The sequence below is a fragment of the Mytilus californianus genome, unplaced genomic scaffold, assembly GCF_021869535.1.
Source record: "Mytilus californianus isolate M0D057914Y unplaced genomic scaffold, xbMytCali1.0.p SCAF_11, whole genome shotgun sequence".
NCBI lineage: Eukaryota > Metazoa > Mollusca > Bivalvia > Mytilida > Mytilidae > Mytilus > Mytilus californianus.
In genome coordinates, this window is record NW_026262593.1 from 1,106,304 (window position 1) to 1,124,336 (window position 18,033).

Below are 18,033 nucleotides of genomic sequence, written 5' to 3' on the forward strand. Positions count from 1 at the left end.
AAATATTGCAACTTCCTTGAATTTCTTTGAGATTCTCTGTGTTTCCAACATTTTATCCACAGGTATGAGAGGAAATTAAATAAGAATATCTTTATATATATATTCAACGTTGTTTTCAATTTAGACTTGTTTATATTTTTTCGTTTGGGCTTGTATTATATTTGCCTTCAGGTTTATATAATCCGTTCATCCTATTTCAACACTTCAAAATTCAAGAGTCTATCCTAAATTGAGGTAAATTATATGGCCTTCCAAATACCGTTTCAATTCCTAACATCACTGAAGAGACAGTAATTGTCGAAATCTGGATATGGTGTACCAATTTTTGCACCTCATGTTTGCAGTATACCATCTTTTCCGCAAGTTTATTGTTTTCTGTTTGGTATTGAATTAATAATTAAGATCCATTTTGTTACATCTGGTGATCCTTTTATTTGGCAATCGCCATGTCAGTCAGCAGGGTTTAAGAACATCCGTTGTTCGACCTGCTAGTCAAATGCGTTTTGTTGAAATATACTTTTTCACTTTTTTGGTCTTTTGGAAAATGTTGTTTGTGCTGTATTTAGACCCCTCTACCAAGAAATTTGTTTTGAATGCACACGTATAAGAATTGCGGTTTTATCAAACGCAATCATAGGTTTGAACATTGTTTTCAAGTTAGACTTGTTTATATATACCTTAGTCAAAACTTATTATTATTTTTTTAATCATCAAACTGCTATCTATTTGGGATGTTTAAATATGCAGCCTCTGTTTTAATTACTCTACAGTTGTCAAATTTGAAATACAATGTATTATACTAGCTTGGATCGGTCAGTGCTGTTTATGGGGAATGTATTTCCATGCAATCGTTGTTGTAACATCTTAAATGTCGCCACCTTTGAAATTTTAGAGTTGTACCAGTTCATATCGCACATTACTATTTTTTATTTGGAGCATATCTTTGCAGTCTCTGTTGTAAATAGCTACATAACCTACGTCATGTTTAAAAATTTTAGAATTGTACAAGCGTCTCTATGATGTTCAGTTTTGACTGTTTTATTGTATAAATTTCAAGATTGTTATAGTTTTATAATCAGACTAGATTGATATGATTCATTTTACATCGTGATCATACTGATGAAGGATAATCTGTTATCTGAAATATTTAACATTTGTTCATTTTATTAGGCAGTTAAGCTGCCTTATGCGAGCACCCTAGATTTGTGTTCTACCCAATAAATGCTGAAATACGTGCCATTGTTATTATCTAGCTGGCTATTATGTTATTTATAGCTAATTGGACATTTTTTTAATACTTTTATTTCTGGAATACAAACAATATGACCAGAAAAACCTTAAATGATCGTCGAACTACCCAAAACTTTTGAAGTTGCACATAGGAAGTAGTGCTCAATAGAAATCCGTACGTAGTTTATTATCCCCTGTGCTTTTGGCTACGATGTCAAAGAACAATTGTATGAAATATTTCATTGCCGAAAATCGGTAATTACAAGTCGTTTATATTTCCCAAATGGCAAAATGCGCAGGAATATTGTTCATGTACAACAAATCTCTATGATAGAGGAAATAAAGTTATATAAGTGGGCGGTAATTTTTAACTTATCTTACCAAATATGGTTGTTGTTATTTTATGAATGAAACGAGGCCATGAAACAGATGCGGAAATCGACGTTGATGGGATGTTTTAAGTAATGTGGACAACTCGTCCCCGAGACAAGTCGGACCGAATCCACTCAAACCGTCTAAGAAGACAACTTTGACCGTTTGTCAGATTTACTTAGGGTTTCATAAAATATTAGACAAACATGTCTAGCGGAGCCATTAATCTTTTGCTTGTGCATTGGGGTCTATTTAGGGCTATTTGGAGGGGCCTGAAGAAGGGATGGGTTTACTTTAGAACCCTATGGGATTTTATTTTTTAAAATTTAAAATTTTCAAATGACTATTTCTCTAAAACAGTAAGTGAAAGACACATGCAGTCTTCAGTAATGAGAACAGGATAATAAAAAAAATCAACCAGAATATAGGGTGAGTCCCTGGGGGTCATCCCAACCCCCTTCAATTTGAAAATGTACTTTTATCTTGTAAACCGTCGCGATCCCCATACCCTAAACAATATATATACTTGTAAGGGACAATAAAAGAAATTAAATGAAAATAATTTGAGGGAGTCCCGGTTGTCGTCCCACCCCCTCCTGTTTGAGAACTTGGAAATGGTTGAGATCCCCACCCCTAAACCATATATATTCATGTATGGGACAATAAAACAAATCAAATGAAATATAGGGGAGTCCCTGGGGTCACCCCACCCCCTCTTGTTTGAGAATTTGTAAACGGTCGAGATCCCCAACCCCAAAGCATATATATTCATATATGGGACAATATAACAAATCAAATGAAATATATGGGGAGTCCCTGGGGTCACCCCAACCCCTCCTGTTTGAAAACTTGGAAATGGTTGAGATCCCCACCCCTAAACCATATACATTCATGTATGGGACAATAAAACTAATCAAATGAAATATAGGGGGAGTCCCTGGGGACACTCACCCCCTCCTGTTTGAGAACTTGTAAACAGTCAAGATCCCCACCCCTAAACCATATATATTCATGTATGGGACAATATTACAAATCAAATGAAATATATTGGGAGTTCCTCGGGTCACCCCACCCCCTCCTGTTTGAGAACTTGGAAATTGTCGAGATCCCCACCCCTAAACCATATAAATTTAAGTCTCCCAAACAAAGTTTGGAAACTTAATGCTCAGTTCTTCTGATTTTTATTATTCTTCTTCTTCTTTTTCTTTTTCTTTTTCCGCCACTTTAAAGATGAACTTGTCCGCAGCGGTTCTCCAAGACATCATAAAATGTTAGATTAACATGTCTAGGGGAGCCATCAACCAATCGTTTGTGCATTGGGGTCTATTAAGGGGTATTTTAAGGGGCATAAAGAAGGGAGGGGTTTACTATAGAAACCTATGAGATTTTATTTTTTTTAATTTTCAAATGACTTTAACTTGAAAATTGTAAGTGATAGACACACACAGTCTTCAGAAATGATCACAGAACAATAAAACAAATCAGATGAAATATAGGGTGAGTGCCTGGGGTCACCCCACCCCCTTCAATTTGAGAATGTGCTATTATCTTGTAAACGGTCGAGATCCCCACCCCTAAACCATACATATTCTTGTATGGGACAATACTACAAATCAAATGAAATATAGGGGAAGTCCAGGGGGTCAGCTCCACCCCCCTTCTTTTTTAGAACTTGTAAACGGTCAAGATCCCCATCCCTAAACCATATATATTCTTGTATGGGACAATAAAACAAATCAAATGAAATATAGGGGAAGTCCAGGGGGTCAGCTCCACCCCCCTTCTTTTTTAGAACTTGTAAACGGTCAAGATCCCCATCCCGAAACCATATATATTCTTGTATGGGACAATAAAACAAATCAAATGAAATAAAAGACGAGCCCCTGGGGTCACCCCCACCCCCTCCTGTTTGAGAACTTGTAAACGGTTGAGATCCCCACTCCTAAACCATATATATTCTTGTATGGGACAATAAAACAAATCAAATGAAATATAGGGGAAGTCCACGGGGGGAAACCATATATATTCTTGTATGGGACAATAAAACAAATCAAATGAAATTAAGGGGAAATCCCCTGGGGTAACCCCCACCCCCCTTCTTTTTGAAAACTTGTAAACGGTCAAGATCCCCACCCCTAAACCATATATATTCTTGTATGGACAATAAAACAAATCAAATGAAATAAAAGGCGAGTCCCCTTGGGTCACCCCTACCCCCCTCCTGTTTAAAAACTTGTAAACGGTCGAGATCCCCACCCCTAAACCATATATATTCTTGTATGGGACAAAAAAAACAAATATGAAATAAAGGGCGAGTCCTCTGGGGATCACCCTCCTCCCTTATATTCTTACCCCACCCCTTTCAATTTGAGAATGTGGTTTTATCTGGTAAACGGTCGAGATCACCACCCCTAAACCATATATATTCCTGTTCGTCATTTCAAGAAGATTTGAATGACATACAGGGTTAATCCATAGGCGTCACTTATGCATATCACAAACCAATTTGTACTGGACTTTGCCCAATGTCAAGCGACCATGGGAATGACGAATTATTGGAGCTTTGTTTGGGAGACTTCGTAACAGCATCCTGTTACAATTATTTCTTGTCATGTATGGGACAATAAAACAAATCAAATGAAATAAAGGGGGAGTCCATGGGGACACCCCACCCCCTCTTGTTTGAGAACTTGTAAACAGTCAAGATCCCCACCCCTAAACCATATATATTCATGTATGGGACAATATAACAAATCAAATGAAATATAGGGGGAGTCCCTGGGGTCACCCCACCCCTCCTGTTTGATAACTTGTAAACGGTCGAGATACCCACACCTAAACCATATTTATTCCTGTTCATCATTTCAAAAAGATTTGTATGACATACAGGGTCAATCTCCTAGGTGTCACATATGCATATCACTTTACTAGACCAAACCAATATGAACTGGACTTTGCCAACGGTCAGAAGACCATGGGAATGACGAATTATGGGGGCTTTGTTTGGGAGACTTCGTAACGGCATCCTGTTTCAATTATTTCTTGTTTATTATAAAATTTTATTGATGCAAAAAATGAGTCTAGGTTAATTGAATTTACTTTAATTATTTATAAAATAATTTATGGGCCTATAATAATTTTCATTTATGGCTCATTTTAAAGAAAACATATAAATTTTTCAAGCAGTGTAAAGCCCGAGAATGTTTGACCAACTGTTTTATGATCACCTGTCATTTTATTCCAAACTTGGTATGGAGTAACATCATGCATATGGGGGTGAAGATGGGGGTCATTTACATTGATATATGAGTTGCTTTTGAAAACCTTGATGAAATATTAATTGATTTGCCTTAATAATCAATTCATTTAATGAACATAAATGTACAATATACGAATTTTTAATGTTTGTTCTTTCAAATCTTTAAAAAAAAATTGAAGCAACACTGCCACAGTTTTCATAATTACGTTTGCCTTTGTTTTTGGTTAACTGCCTACAGCGCTTACAGTGCTTTGATTATTATTTTTTGGTGATGTTGTACCCTTTCAGACTTGTTATATATATATATACATACTGTATACACTATTTGAAAAAAAATCTTTTATCATACATGTCATATCTATGGTTTTACCTTGTCAAATTCATCAAACTAGAAATAATTGCTTATTCACTTATAATTGCTGATATTGTTTCCATTGTCATCAGATGACATTGAAATGATTGTGGTTCATTATGTAATTATGTCTATAATGAATTGAAATACATTGGCTTGCAATCATTAGATAACTTATATTTCACTTCTTTGACAACTTTATTTATAGGTAAACATATGGTAATATGATGTAATTTTTTTTTTGATTTCTTCACTCAGGCTTCAGGTTTTATCCAATTAATGTATTAACACAGTAACAATGGGGTATTCAGAGGTTGGGTGAAGAGGGCATACACCCCCTTTGATTGGAAAATATATTTTTTTAATTTACTTCAAGCAGTCACATGTACAACTCTTTTGTCCTTAGTTCAAATAAAGTGACAGACATTGCATGAAACTGTCAGAAGGCTTATAGGAGTTATGGCCCTTTTAATGACAAATTTTACCAATTTTTAATAATAAATTTTCTTCTTACCGGGAAGTCAGTTTGTTAGGAACTACTTGTGAATGATCAATAGTATTTTCTATAAAGTGGCATTGCTATCAGTGCTATCAGTGCATATCAGTTTGAAGACTATTTTGAGGCCCTGCCGACAGGCGGGACATATATATCTGTGTCAACAGTTTATTATCATTTTGTTTTGCCGTTTTACCTCTTATCTTGAAATCTTATAGATTGATAGAAACCTTAAAAATAAAAAATGATCAGCAAGACAAGATCTACAAATAGGTCAGCCAAGATGTAATTGTCAGGTGTTATTTTCTAGGAGTTTTTGCCCTTAAAAAACAATATTTTCCCTTTTTTGTGTTTTGGGCAAAAACTATTGAAGATATAGAGGAATAGCAAACAGAAAAAAATGATCCAAGATCAGCAAAAAAGCGATTTTACTCATAAATTATATTCTAGTCTTAAATGTTGAGGAAAGTCCATTGATGAAGATTCACATAGACCTAGGTAAGCGACACAGGCTCTTATGAGCCTCTAACTAAAATCTGAAAGCAAATTATATCCTCAACTCAACATGGTTTGCAGTACTTAATAGTAAATATGAAACAATGGTATAATTTGATTGAATCCCTATCCATAACAGTGCCTTTATATCTATGTAAAGGGTATGTCCTTAACATGTAGTCCTCCACACCTAGGCTGCCCTTGATGTGTAGACCATAGAGCTAAGAGTGCCCCCTGAGAAAAAATTACCCTGCCCCTTTCATAAGATGCATTACATGTACTTATAGCAATGGACAGGATTTACTTGCACATTGCTAGATCTTGATGAGTATTTGATTTATGGGTCTCTAACCTATTTCTTATGATTTTATATACATGTAGGTTGAATTCATAAAGGTCATGAATTAGTGAATTGAAATAATGAAAGATGATATATAATTTGTACCATTGAAAGGCTTTAAGGTGTAAAGGGTTTATACATAAGAACAGTAACGACAGTTGCTTGAAACATTTAAAGTGATTTATTGATTCTATGAACAACTTCACTGAGATCATAAAATATTAATATACAATAATGTACAATCAATGGACAAGGTCACATAGGAATTTTAAATAGGTTTTGTAAGGATTTGTTTAAAACAAAGGAAAAGTTCCTAGAAGTTTGTCTCATGTATCAGGTATATATTTTTTAAATGACTCCAATTATAACTGATAATGATTGAAATCATACAGATCCTCAACTTTCTAATTGATTCTAACTAATCTTATGATGCTATAACTATTACACCTGCATGACCTGTTACTACAAAAATGAAACTTTTAATCAAGTATCCTCAGACATGTCCTGTTAAGTCATTTCTGGAATAAGCTTTTTCCATGCATGGAATGACTTTATTTCTTCTCAAATTAACATAGAATGATAAATAATTCAAATTTTATTGTATCACTTTAAAGTCAGTTCATCATGTTCATTAAACATTTATAAGACAAATTCAAGACTTCAAGGATTTTATTGCTTCAACGAATTGAGTTTGAGGATAAATATAATTGCAAACATTACAATTCAACATCCCTGAGTTTGAGAAAAGTATTTGTGAACATTACGACTTACATTTGACTGACACAGTGGTACATGTAAAATGTTTGACTATGTTGGTCATGATTCTGTAAACAAGGTTTGTAATTGTAATTTATTATGATTGTGTCGAGTCAGCAGTTCACACACAGCATATTATTTTTAAATATTATCTACAATGTAGTTCACTAATCTTTTTCATTTGATTTACAAAACTAATTACTAATCTAATTAAAGACTAAACTTTAGACAATTGCCCAAAAATATACTTAACTACATGAAATGAAACCTAATCATAGATTGGAAACAAATTAATTACTGTATTATATATATATTATGATATATTTGTCAATATTTATGTTTAATTTTCAGACTTGATATATTTTTGTTAATGGAATGAAACAATATGCCTAGAAAGTTACCATTTAGAGTGATTCATGCCTCAGGGCAGGACGAAAGTTACAGAGCCTCAGAACTTAATTACCATAGTCCTTTAACCAAGGGATGGCAGGCATCAAGGTAATTGACATTTACAAATGTTTTAATTAAGTGGTTTATTCCCGATTGTCCCACTTTTTAAAATTTTAGAGTTCTGATTGTCCCACATGAAAAGTTCTGATTGTCCCACATGAAAAGTTCTGATTGTCCCACATTATTTTATGAAGTAAAATGTTCTTAAATAAACAAGGTATATATTGTTTGTTTTGCTAGATAAACAAGAATTAATTATTGCATGTTCAAACTTTTATTTAATATAAATTTTATAAAAGCATAAGATATGATTTTTTTTGGTATATCATCAGATTAATGCACTTTTGAGTAAATAATATAACATTTATGAGTTATATTTATAAGCTTACGTTTATTTATATAAAACAAATATCAATACTGTGATTTTAATTTAAATTTTTTTTCGAAAGTTTTTAAAATGAATTAAGATATAATCCATGCAATTTAAAGAAAAGTGTAACTTAAAACTTAATTACGCTGTTCACTATACACGCACTAGTTGATGGAGAGATGTTTCCACTAGTCTTTGCACTTTTACCAGTGAAGTCAGATGCCATTTACACAAGATTCTTTATCATACAGAATACAATCTGATGGTGGTGACGGCAACACCGTTAACTATTTGTAAAGCTTTATATTTCAGGAGGTAGAGGAATCGGATGGCTCATATTTTGTATATAGATCCATTGTGGATCTATGAACAAGGTTAAGTTTCAATGGCCAAGGCCATATCTCAGATGCTATAAGTAGTGGGTCAAATACTTTTGGTGTATGGAATGGTAGCAGGGTGTACATGTCTTTGTGACAGAGTTAATCTGACCTTACCTCATTTACATGGAACATTGATAATGTTAATTTTATGTAGTACTAGTTGTATAATATAAAAATAAGGAGATGTGGAAGTAAGCATTTATAGGCAACCGTATGGCTTCAACAATGAGAAAGCCCATACAGTATGGTCGGCTATAAAATGCCCCGATATGGAAAATTTTATATAATTCATTTGAGAAAACTAACAGCCAAAATAACTAAACAATTTACCAAAAAAATTATGACAAACATGAACCAACGACAACCACTCAAATACCGGCACGATACTGACTTGGGACAGGCATATACAGAATGTATAATCCTTTTTTCAAAGACTTTCTACAAAATACAGTAAGTTAGTAAAACATGCTGTAATAGTAGAATCCTAGTTTTTACGGTAACGATGTTTATGATCATACTTTTCTAAGACTATTGATGACGTCCTTACATTAGCTTTCAATAAGGGGACGACCATTTGATTTCGAAAGGGGGAGGGGAGGAGGATTTTGAAAATGAATAACTTGGCCTAGTATTAACTGAAAATAAATGACTTTGCACAAGACAGGATGAAAAATTGATATGTGATGTTTTTTTACTTAATATTATATTCTATGATTGATGATACTTCAATTGTACACTGATTGTTTACCTGTAACTATTCCTTCTACACCCTATACAAACAAATTAATCACTATCAAAACAATTCCCGATTGTCCCACATTTAAGCTTCCCAATTGTCCCACAAACATATTCCCGATTGTCCCACAAAATTTCATTACTTTTTTACCTGTAATTTTAAAAAGTGGGACAATCGGGAAGACACTAATTAAGTCTATCTAGTTTTAATGCTATTTGATTTGCCTCTTCATGAAGTTTTTGTCTGTTTTCATAAATATGTTGAATGATCATAATGATGATTTATGTTAAAACAAAATTTGACCTCCCCGCCCCTTTTTACAATAATAATACCCCACTCCAAAAGGAGGGAGGTAAACTGGTTTACCTCTGTCAGTCCATTGAAATTTTCGTCTCACTTTTCTCAGTAACTACAGATCACAGCTTCCTGACATTTTGTATCAAGATTCATGTGAGCACATTATACCTTCTGATGCATTTTCATGTTCATCACTCATCAACTTCCTGTTTACCAAATAATTATAAATATATTCTTAACATAACATTCATGTGTGAAATTTATGTCCCATTTTCTAAGAACTATGGATCACTGCTACTTTCATATTGGTATCAACATGATCAAGCTTTGTGTGAGCATGCTTGAACTTGTTATGGTTTTCCACTTTCTATCCTCCTGTTAACTGAATACTTACAGGGGGCTTATCATAAGTGAGCAGTAGCTCCCAGTTCAACTTTTTTCAATAGGCCTATCTTTATAGAATAACTAATCGAAGAATTCAAATATCGAAAAATATTCAACAACACATTAATTCACAAATGCGCGTATTAATGCAATATCATCGACAACGACATGACAACACCTATTATTGTATGACGTAAGAGGTTTGAAATTATCAAATTCATTTCACATGTGAAATTATTGGTTTTCATTTCACTGGGAAATCACGGTAATTCATTGCAATCAATGTAATAAGAAGTTTTAATTATCTTAATTGTTTCAGATATTGTTTGTACCCACAAGACATTGTGTTACAGTTGGACCAACGATGTCGTTTACGGAAAATACAAATTCTCTCTCACCAGTATCTCATAGGTGAGTCTTCAAATCATTGTATATCTTCATCAAATGAAAACATGTTTATAGTTATAGCCTTCTACTCATACCTGGGATCGTCCTGAACATGCATGAAATATTTGCCACTGGATGTTAAGCATCCAACAATCCATTAATCATCATTCCTGGGACCAGGGTTGATATTTTCTCTCTAACCAAAAATAGGCAATATATGAAAACTCATGTATATTCATGTGTATAGCAAAATAATTTCTGCTGTCTTGATTTTATGTTTCGTAGGATTAAATATGTTGGAGGACTAATAGATTTGACGTAGGCATGATGATTTTGAAAAAATATTTTAACATTGTACTCAAAAAAGCGATCTTTAACTGTATTGTACTATAAAATACTTTTAAATCTCTGTGGATTTTTGCTTTTTCCACCTATCCATGTGGGCAAAAACCCAACCAAGTCAACTCTTAGAGTTCGGAGGAGCACATAGATTTTTAAGTGATATATATATTAATTGAATATCTTTTCAGCAACCAAGATAGAATTTTTTGTGGGTGATGTCCCAGAGGATATGTCACCTAATCTGGAAAATGCCAGATATACAAGACTTGGGTAAGTACGGAATTACTTCCCCTTCTTAATGCATACAGACAACATTACTGCTGTGTAATCACCTATATCATGTTGAGATTTATGCATCTCATTTCCCATTTGAGCTAGAGGCATTATCTGAGGGTTGGATATAATAGGGAGGAATGATTCCTAGACTGAGATGCATTTAATTTGAAATTGAAAATTTACTTTTGACTGTATTCTTTTGACTCTGTGGCAAGAGGGACAACTATCAGAACACAGCCTGTTACCAAGGATTTATAGAACGAAAATGGCTCCTAACTTAGTATGTTTACTAGTTTATGCTCACAAACATGTTCATACACTTATTCTAAAAGGTTACCAATTCAACACTGTAATTAGATCTTTGAATATTGTTTTTATTGGTATAAATATTGATTTTGTTATGAGTAAATTAAAATCTGTAATTCAGTGGTTGTCGTTTGTTGCTGTATATCATATTTGTTTTTCGTTCATTGTTTTGTACAAAAATCAGGCGGTTAGTTTTCTTGTTTGAATTGTTTCACATTTGCCATTTTCGGGCCTTTTATAGCTGACTATGTGATATGGGTTTTGCTCATTGTTGAAGGCTGTATGTTGACCTATGGTTGTTAACTTCTATGTCTTTTGGTCTTTGGTTGAGAGTTGTCTCATTAGCAGTCATACCACATCTTCTTATTTTTTTATTAACCCTGCCTCATTCTGTATGTGCCCTCCCAAGTCTGGACCCTTTAATTCAGTGTTGTTGTTTTTCTTGTCTGTCTTATTTGTTTTTTGTAAAATTGTATTGTTATGAATTAGACATTTGTGTTCCTGTTTGAATTGTTTCACATTTTTCATGTCGGGCCTTTCTTAGCTGACTATTGGGTATGGGGTTTTCTCATTGTTGAAGTACGTATAGTGACCTATAATTGCTTATCAATTCCACATCATTTGAACTTTGGTAGAAAGTTGCCTCATTGCAATCATATCACATCTCCTTATTTTATATAACTAATATGGTGTCTTTGTTATCTTCACATCTTCTCTCTTTCCCACAGATATGTGTCATTATCAGACAATGAAAAGACAGGATTTAAGGCCAGAGAACTCAAGTCTGTCCATGTGGATGCTGTAGGCCTGTACTTGAAACTCAACATCCATAAAAACCATATCAACAAATATAATATTTATAATCAGGTAAGTTATTAACCTAATTAAAAACATATCAACAAATGTAATATCTATAATCAGGTTTGTTATCTTACAATAAAATGGAGGTGAAATATACCAAAGGGACAATGAAAACTCATATCAAAGTGAAAAGAGAACCTGACAAAAAACAAAAAAAAATTTGTAAGGGTTCCGCTGAAACCAGTGTCTCTCCTACTTTTGCTGTTAGTCGCAGCCTCAACAAAAATGGGGAAAAATTTTTAAAAATTCCTCTAGATACTATCTTTTGATTGTAAGAAGCTTCTATTCAAGTTTGGTAAAAATCCAGGATGGTTTATGAATCTAATAAATGTTTTAAAAACTTTAACCACAGAGTGAATGTAATGTTAACTGGAAAAAAAACCAAGTCCATTTATAAGTAAAATACGGATAAATAGGATTTTATTTTTACAAAATTTGCTTCTAGATACTAGCTTTTTATCATAAACAAGCTTCTGTCCAAGTTTGGTAGAAATCCAGGATAGTTTAAGAAAGTTATTAAAATTTCAAAAACTTGAACCACAGAGTGAATATTTGTGGACGCCGCCGCGGACGGAATGTAGGATCGCTATGTCTCGCTTTTGCGACAAAAGTTGCAGGCTCAACAAAAATCATGACAAAATACAAAAACAAGATAGCAGTCTACAACACATTACATAGAAAACTAAAGCAACACGACCTCCACCCCAAAAAATCTGGGGGTCATTTTCTGGTGCTTTGGAAAACTGGGTAGATCCTGCTCCAAATGTGGAATAAAAATGATATCCACATATATACTTTATAAGGTATGGAAATCAACAATCATAATAACAATTTATAATAAATTTGCAATTTTGTATGGCGCTAATTATACTTAAAACTCAGGGCAACTTATGATATTATAAGATACAGAACTTTATTTAGAATGGAAAACTCTTCAACTAATACAATATTTATTAGTGCATAAAGAATATTTTTTGTATTTGAGATTAGACAATGTTATCTCCAGTATTCATTTGACCTCATTGTGAACCTTGAACCATAATGCAAACAATACATGTCTACTGTCCTTTTTTGTTTTCAAGAGTAAAGTCAGAATGACACAGACACCTTACAAGACAAAAGAAAAACACAAGCACTCGCATTGACGGATGCTTGAACAAAAATGTATATAATATTAAAAGTTTGTTTTATTTGTTATCATAGTGAATAGTTGATGAACCGTTGAAAATGAAAATTAGAATGAATGGTTTAAGGTGAATGTTATTGTACATTACTAATTGGTTAAAAAAACAGAGGTATATTTTATTATGGACCTTATTTACAATTACGATTGCTATTTACAATTAAGATCAATATTAACAATTAAGATTGATGTTTACAATTAAGATTGATATTTACAATTAAGATTGATATTAACAATTAAGATTGATGTTGACAATTAAGATCGATATTAACAATTAAGATTGATGTTGACAATTAAGATTGATATTTACAAATAAGATTGATGTTTACAATTAAGATTGATATTTACAAATAAGATTGATATTGAGTTTTAGGCCTTCAATATGAAATGTACTTCTACTTTTCAGGTTGGAATTATAGCAATAAATGTGATAGGAGAAACACTGAAAGGACCGTCAGATTTTATGGACCCTGTGAGTATAGAATAGAATTCAGAACTTAGATTCTCATTCGTATGATTAGTTTTTGTCTTGCCAGCGACAGAAGTTGATGAACACGAGACCTAGGTATTGCTTTTCTGGCAGCTGAGGTAACGGCAGAGGAGGATGCATCAACAATTGTTAAGTTTTCTGCTTGAGTTAGTTTGATAGGAACTTCTTGTGATAGATCAATGATATTTTGTATTAAGTCACATTACTATTAGAACATATCAGTTTGATGGCTATTTCAAGGCCCTACCCCCTAGGTGAAGGTCCAGTGACTTTGAATTAATTATCAATTTTCAATGTTCAGTTTTCTGCTTAAGTCATTTTGATAGGAACTACTGGTGATAGATCAATGATGTTTTGTATAAAGTTGCATTACTAACAGTATGAATAAGTTTGATGACTATTTCAAGGCCCTGCCCCCTAGGTCATGGTCCAGCAACTTTGATTTGTTGCAATGTTGCTGTCCATCATATTGTCTTTTTTCGAATTTTCTGCAGACAGGCGAGACATATCTCTGTGTCAATGGTTCATTAATCTTGTTAACTTTTCCCCATTTATCAATTTTTAAACAATTTTAAAAAACAATTTCAAGATAGAATCGTAAACATATTTAGTGAAAAAATGTCAAACTGTAGTTTTAAAAGATTTTGACTAAGGTCATTTCTTCATATCAGTGTTCCAACCACATAAGCTACAGGATTATCAGTTTAACTTATATAAAGAAATCTGATTTCTCATTGGATAAATACATTTCTTGATATATGTTTTTGATAATATTAATCTTTTCCTGATTGCAGAATTAAATCAACATTTAAATAAAAATTGTTAGTTTTATATATCATTGCTGAAATATTATTTTGACCCACATAAAAAAGGACATCTTTATATCTCATATTTTATTGCAGGAATATTACCTTGACCCAGATAGAAAAGGACAACTTGATGACTTAGGATTAGATACATACAATAAGTAAGTTATATATTATTGGTTGGACACTGCTGTTAATTCTATGTTTTATTTATTGTGAATAAGTTTAACAGGATAAATATATCATTAATTTTAATGATTATGACTCAACATGATAAAATATAATCTTATGTATTGTTGTATGATATTTTCTGAAGTCACAGTTTAATTTCAGAGTTTATTTAGCTAATTATACAAAAAATATAGAATAAGGTGATCTAATGTGATATAATTGCAAATGGGAAAACAATCAACCAGAGATTAAATGATGTAGATATTGTTAATTGACTTTATCTTACTTTATTACAGACCAGACTATATATCTCCGTTAAGACAACTTAGCATTTGACATGTTCCAAGATCCTGAGAGGTTGTCTAGCCGTTGTTAACTGACTTTATCTCACTTTATTACAGATCAGACTTTATATCTTCATTTGACGACTTAGCATTCGACATGTACCAAAATCTTGTACCAAGATCCTGAGAGGTTGTCTAGGCGTTGTTAACTGACTTTATCTCACTTTATTTCAGACCAGACTATATATCTCCTTTAGACGACTTAGCATTTGACATGTACCAAGATCCTGAGATAGCTGGAATCATCAGAAAACTGGAGAAGAAAAAACAAGAAGCTGTTCTACGTAAGCTTTCATAATTCTGTATATCACATTCTATGACAAGTAGGGTAAAGCGATTCTGAGGCCTGTCAAAAAAACCCAAAAAAAACCAACAAATTTATGTCTTTTTTGCTTGGGGATGAGCTGTAAAATCACTATATAAAGAATTTAAAAAAAAATGCCAATTGCCTTCAAATTAAGCAAACTGCCATAGTAGAAAATCTATAATTCTTTTCAGAAAAAAATCTTACAACTAAATTGTTTGTGAGTTAAACTGAATGTTAAGACTTGCAAGCTTTTTTGTTTTCTCGTAGGATATTTTGTGAAATTGATCGCAGAGCATTTTGATTTCAAAGGATCTTAAGTTTGGGTTTATTTCATTAATAAAATGGATATGGGAGAGTTAGAAGGGACTATAAAGAACCCCCAAAACCAAACATACTTAAAGGAGGCAGGAAGGGACTATAAAAATTCCCTCGAACCCAACATACTTAAAGGGCACGTTTGTTTAAAAATATTTGTTGGTTATTTTGCACTACATTTGGAATTTAGCAGGAGTTGCTTTAAACTTTTTTGATCTTCATAAATTGATTTTACTGCAAAATATGAGGCAAATTTGGGAAATATACTCTTAGGAACAATTTTTAAAGTTTTCTCTAAAATAAGCATTGTAATTCATCCTTTTTATGTATTTTTTTCAAAATTCACAACCCAACCTGACTCAAATAAAAATGCTAGAAAATGGCACTGCAATAAACTTGTAAATTTGCTCAGAAAAAGTCTGTAAATTTAACTTATTTTAATTTGGCATGTAAAACATAAAATTCACTTCAGTTTTGAAATGAGACAAAACTCCTGACATGTAGTTTACTTTTTTGGTACATTTATCATAGCTTTTGAATAAAACCAATTTGGCTAATTTGTCACTAAAAAATTCACCAAAGTTACAAAAATTCCCAATTTTGAACCTCATTTTTGTCGATCCTTCGACTTTTGTCGAAAAAGCGAGACATAGTGATGTTGGCGTTGTCGATGGCGGCATCCACAAATATGTGGTTAAAGTTTTTGAAATTTTAATAACTTTCTTAAACTATCCTGTATTTCTACCAAACTTGGACAGAAGCTTGTTTATGATCATTAGACAATATTCAAAAGTAAATTTTGTAAAAAAAAAATTCCATTTTTTCTGTATTTTACTTATAAATGGACTTAGTTTTTCTGCCAGGAAACATTACATTCACTCTGTGGTTAAAGTTTTTGAAATTTTAATAACTTTCTTAGACTATCCTGGATTTCTACCAAACTTGGAAAGAAGCTTGTTTATGATCATAAGATAGTATCCAGAAGTAAATTTTGTAAAAAAAAAATCCATTTTTTCCGTATTTTACTTATAAATGGACTTAGTTTTTCTGCCAGTTAATATTACATTCACTCTGTGGTTAAAGTTTTTCAAATTTTAATAACTTTCTTAAACTAACCTGGATTTGTACCAAACTTGGACAGAAGCTTGTTTATGATTAAAAGCTAGTATCTAGAAGGAAATTTTGTTAAAATTTTGTTCCATTTTTTCCGTATTTTACTTATAAATGGACTTAGTTTTTCTTCCAGTTTACATTACATACAGTCTGCAGTTTAAGTTTTTAAAACATTTATTAGATTCATAAACTATCCTGGATTTTTACCAAACTTGGACAGAAGCTACTTACAATCAAAAGATAGTATAGAGAGGAATATTTTTATTAATTTTTTTCCTCATTTTTGTTGAGCCTGCAATTAACAGCAAAAGTAGGCGAGACACTGGGTTCCTCGGAACCCTTACAAATTTTTCTTGAAAACTTTCATAACTTATCTCAAAATAACAAAAATTTACAATACAATGTGAAACTGTATTGATTCCCTTTAAGAAATCAAATATTAACAATGTGAATCATGTTTTAATTCTATTGTGAGCATAACAACATATATGAATTCTAAAAAACATATGAAAATTTCATTATAGAAGAAAGATTTGATTATGCAAAGAGATTAAAGTCGGCAATAACAGAATTACAGAAGGTTGGAGAGAAGTTGGGAAAGTATGAAGTAGAGAAACGTCAGGCTGTGGAGAATGAAGATTACGACAAAGCAAAGCTGAAGAAAGTACAAATGGATGAATATAGATTACAAGTGTATAGGGACTTAAACTTGGCTGATTTACTGGAAACTACTGGGGTAGGAAAGACATATCTCTGTGTCAACAGTTTATTAGATTATAACAACTGAAATTATTAAACTATTTTATTTGAAGATCACATAGTTAATGCTCCGTACACCAATGCTTATTCTTCTGCAGCTAGTAATACATCATATGGAACTGCAGCACATTTAAAACTTGCAGAGACAGAAAATTAGTCTAAAATTGTATGAATTTAACTCTGTAATTTTACTTAATCTAACAGATATCCTAAAATAACAAATTATTTAAAATCTTAATTTCTATGAATTTTTACAGTCTCGCCATCCCCAAGTTATAGATTTAGAGCCAATACGACAAGCCACACCTCCCAGATTACTGGAGTTGACCCCAAGGTCACCTATTCAAAGGTCACCTCCAAGAACACCTCCTCCTAGGACACCATATGATGAACGACCTCTGCCTGCTTTGAAAAGGTATTATACACTAGAATAGCAAACATTTTTTTTATATCTTT

General features: G+C 32.6%; 1 protein-coding gene across 7 annotated transcripts in view; it reads left to right on the top strand.

Annotated features, from left to right (window-relative positions):
• The window catches only part of LOC127719335 (centrosomal protein of 104 kDa-like), a 65,543-nt gene that overhangs the window by 3,202 nt on the left and 44,308 nt on the right, over window positions 1-18,033 (top strand). For all 7 annotated transcript variants that reach the window (XM_052225398.1, XM_052225396.1, XM_052225395.1 and 4 more), the window contains exons 2-10: window positions 7,652-7,798; window positions 10,237-10,328; window positions 10,835-10,916; window positions 11,957-12,095; window positions 13,679-13,744; window positions 14,665-14,729; window positions 15,258-15,367; window positions 17,343-17,554; window positions 17,835-17,992. In XM_052225398.1, coding sequence (XP_052081358.1) covers window positions 7,686-7,798; window positions 10,237-10,328; window positions 10,835-10,916; window positions 11,957-12,095; window positions 13,679-13,744; window positions 14,665-14,729; window positions 15,258-15,367; window positions 17,343-17,554; window positions 17,835-17,992 — 1,037 coding nt within the window. In that variant the 5' untranslated portion in view covers window positions 7,652-7,685. The remainder of the gene's footprint in view (window positions 1-7,651; window positions 7,799-10,236; window positions 10,329-10,834; window positions 10,917-11,956; window positions 12,096-13,678; window positions 13,745-14,664; window positions 14,730-15,257; window positions 15,368-17,342; window positions 17,555-17,834; window positions 17,993-18,033) is intronic.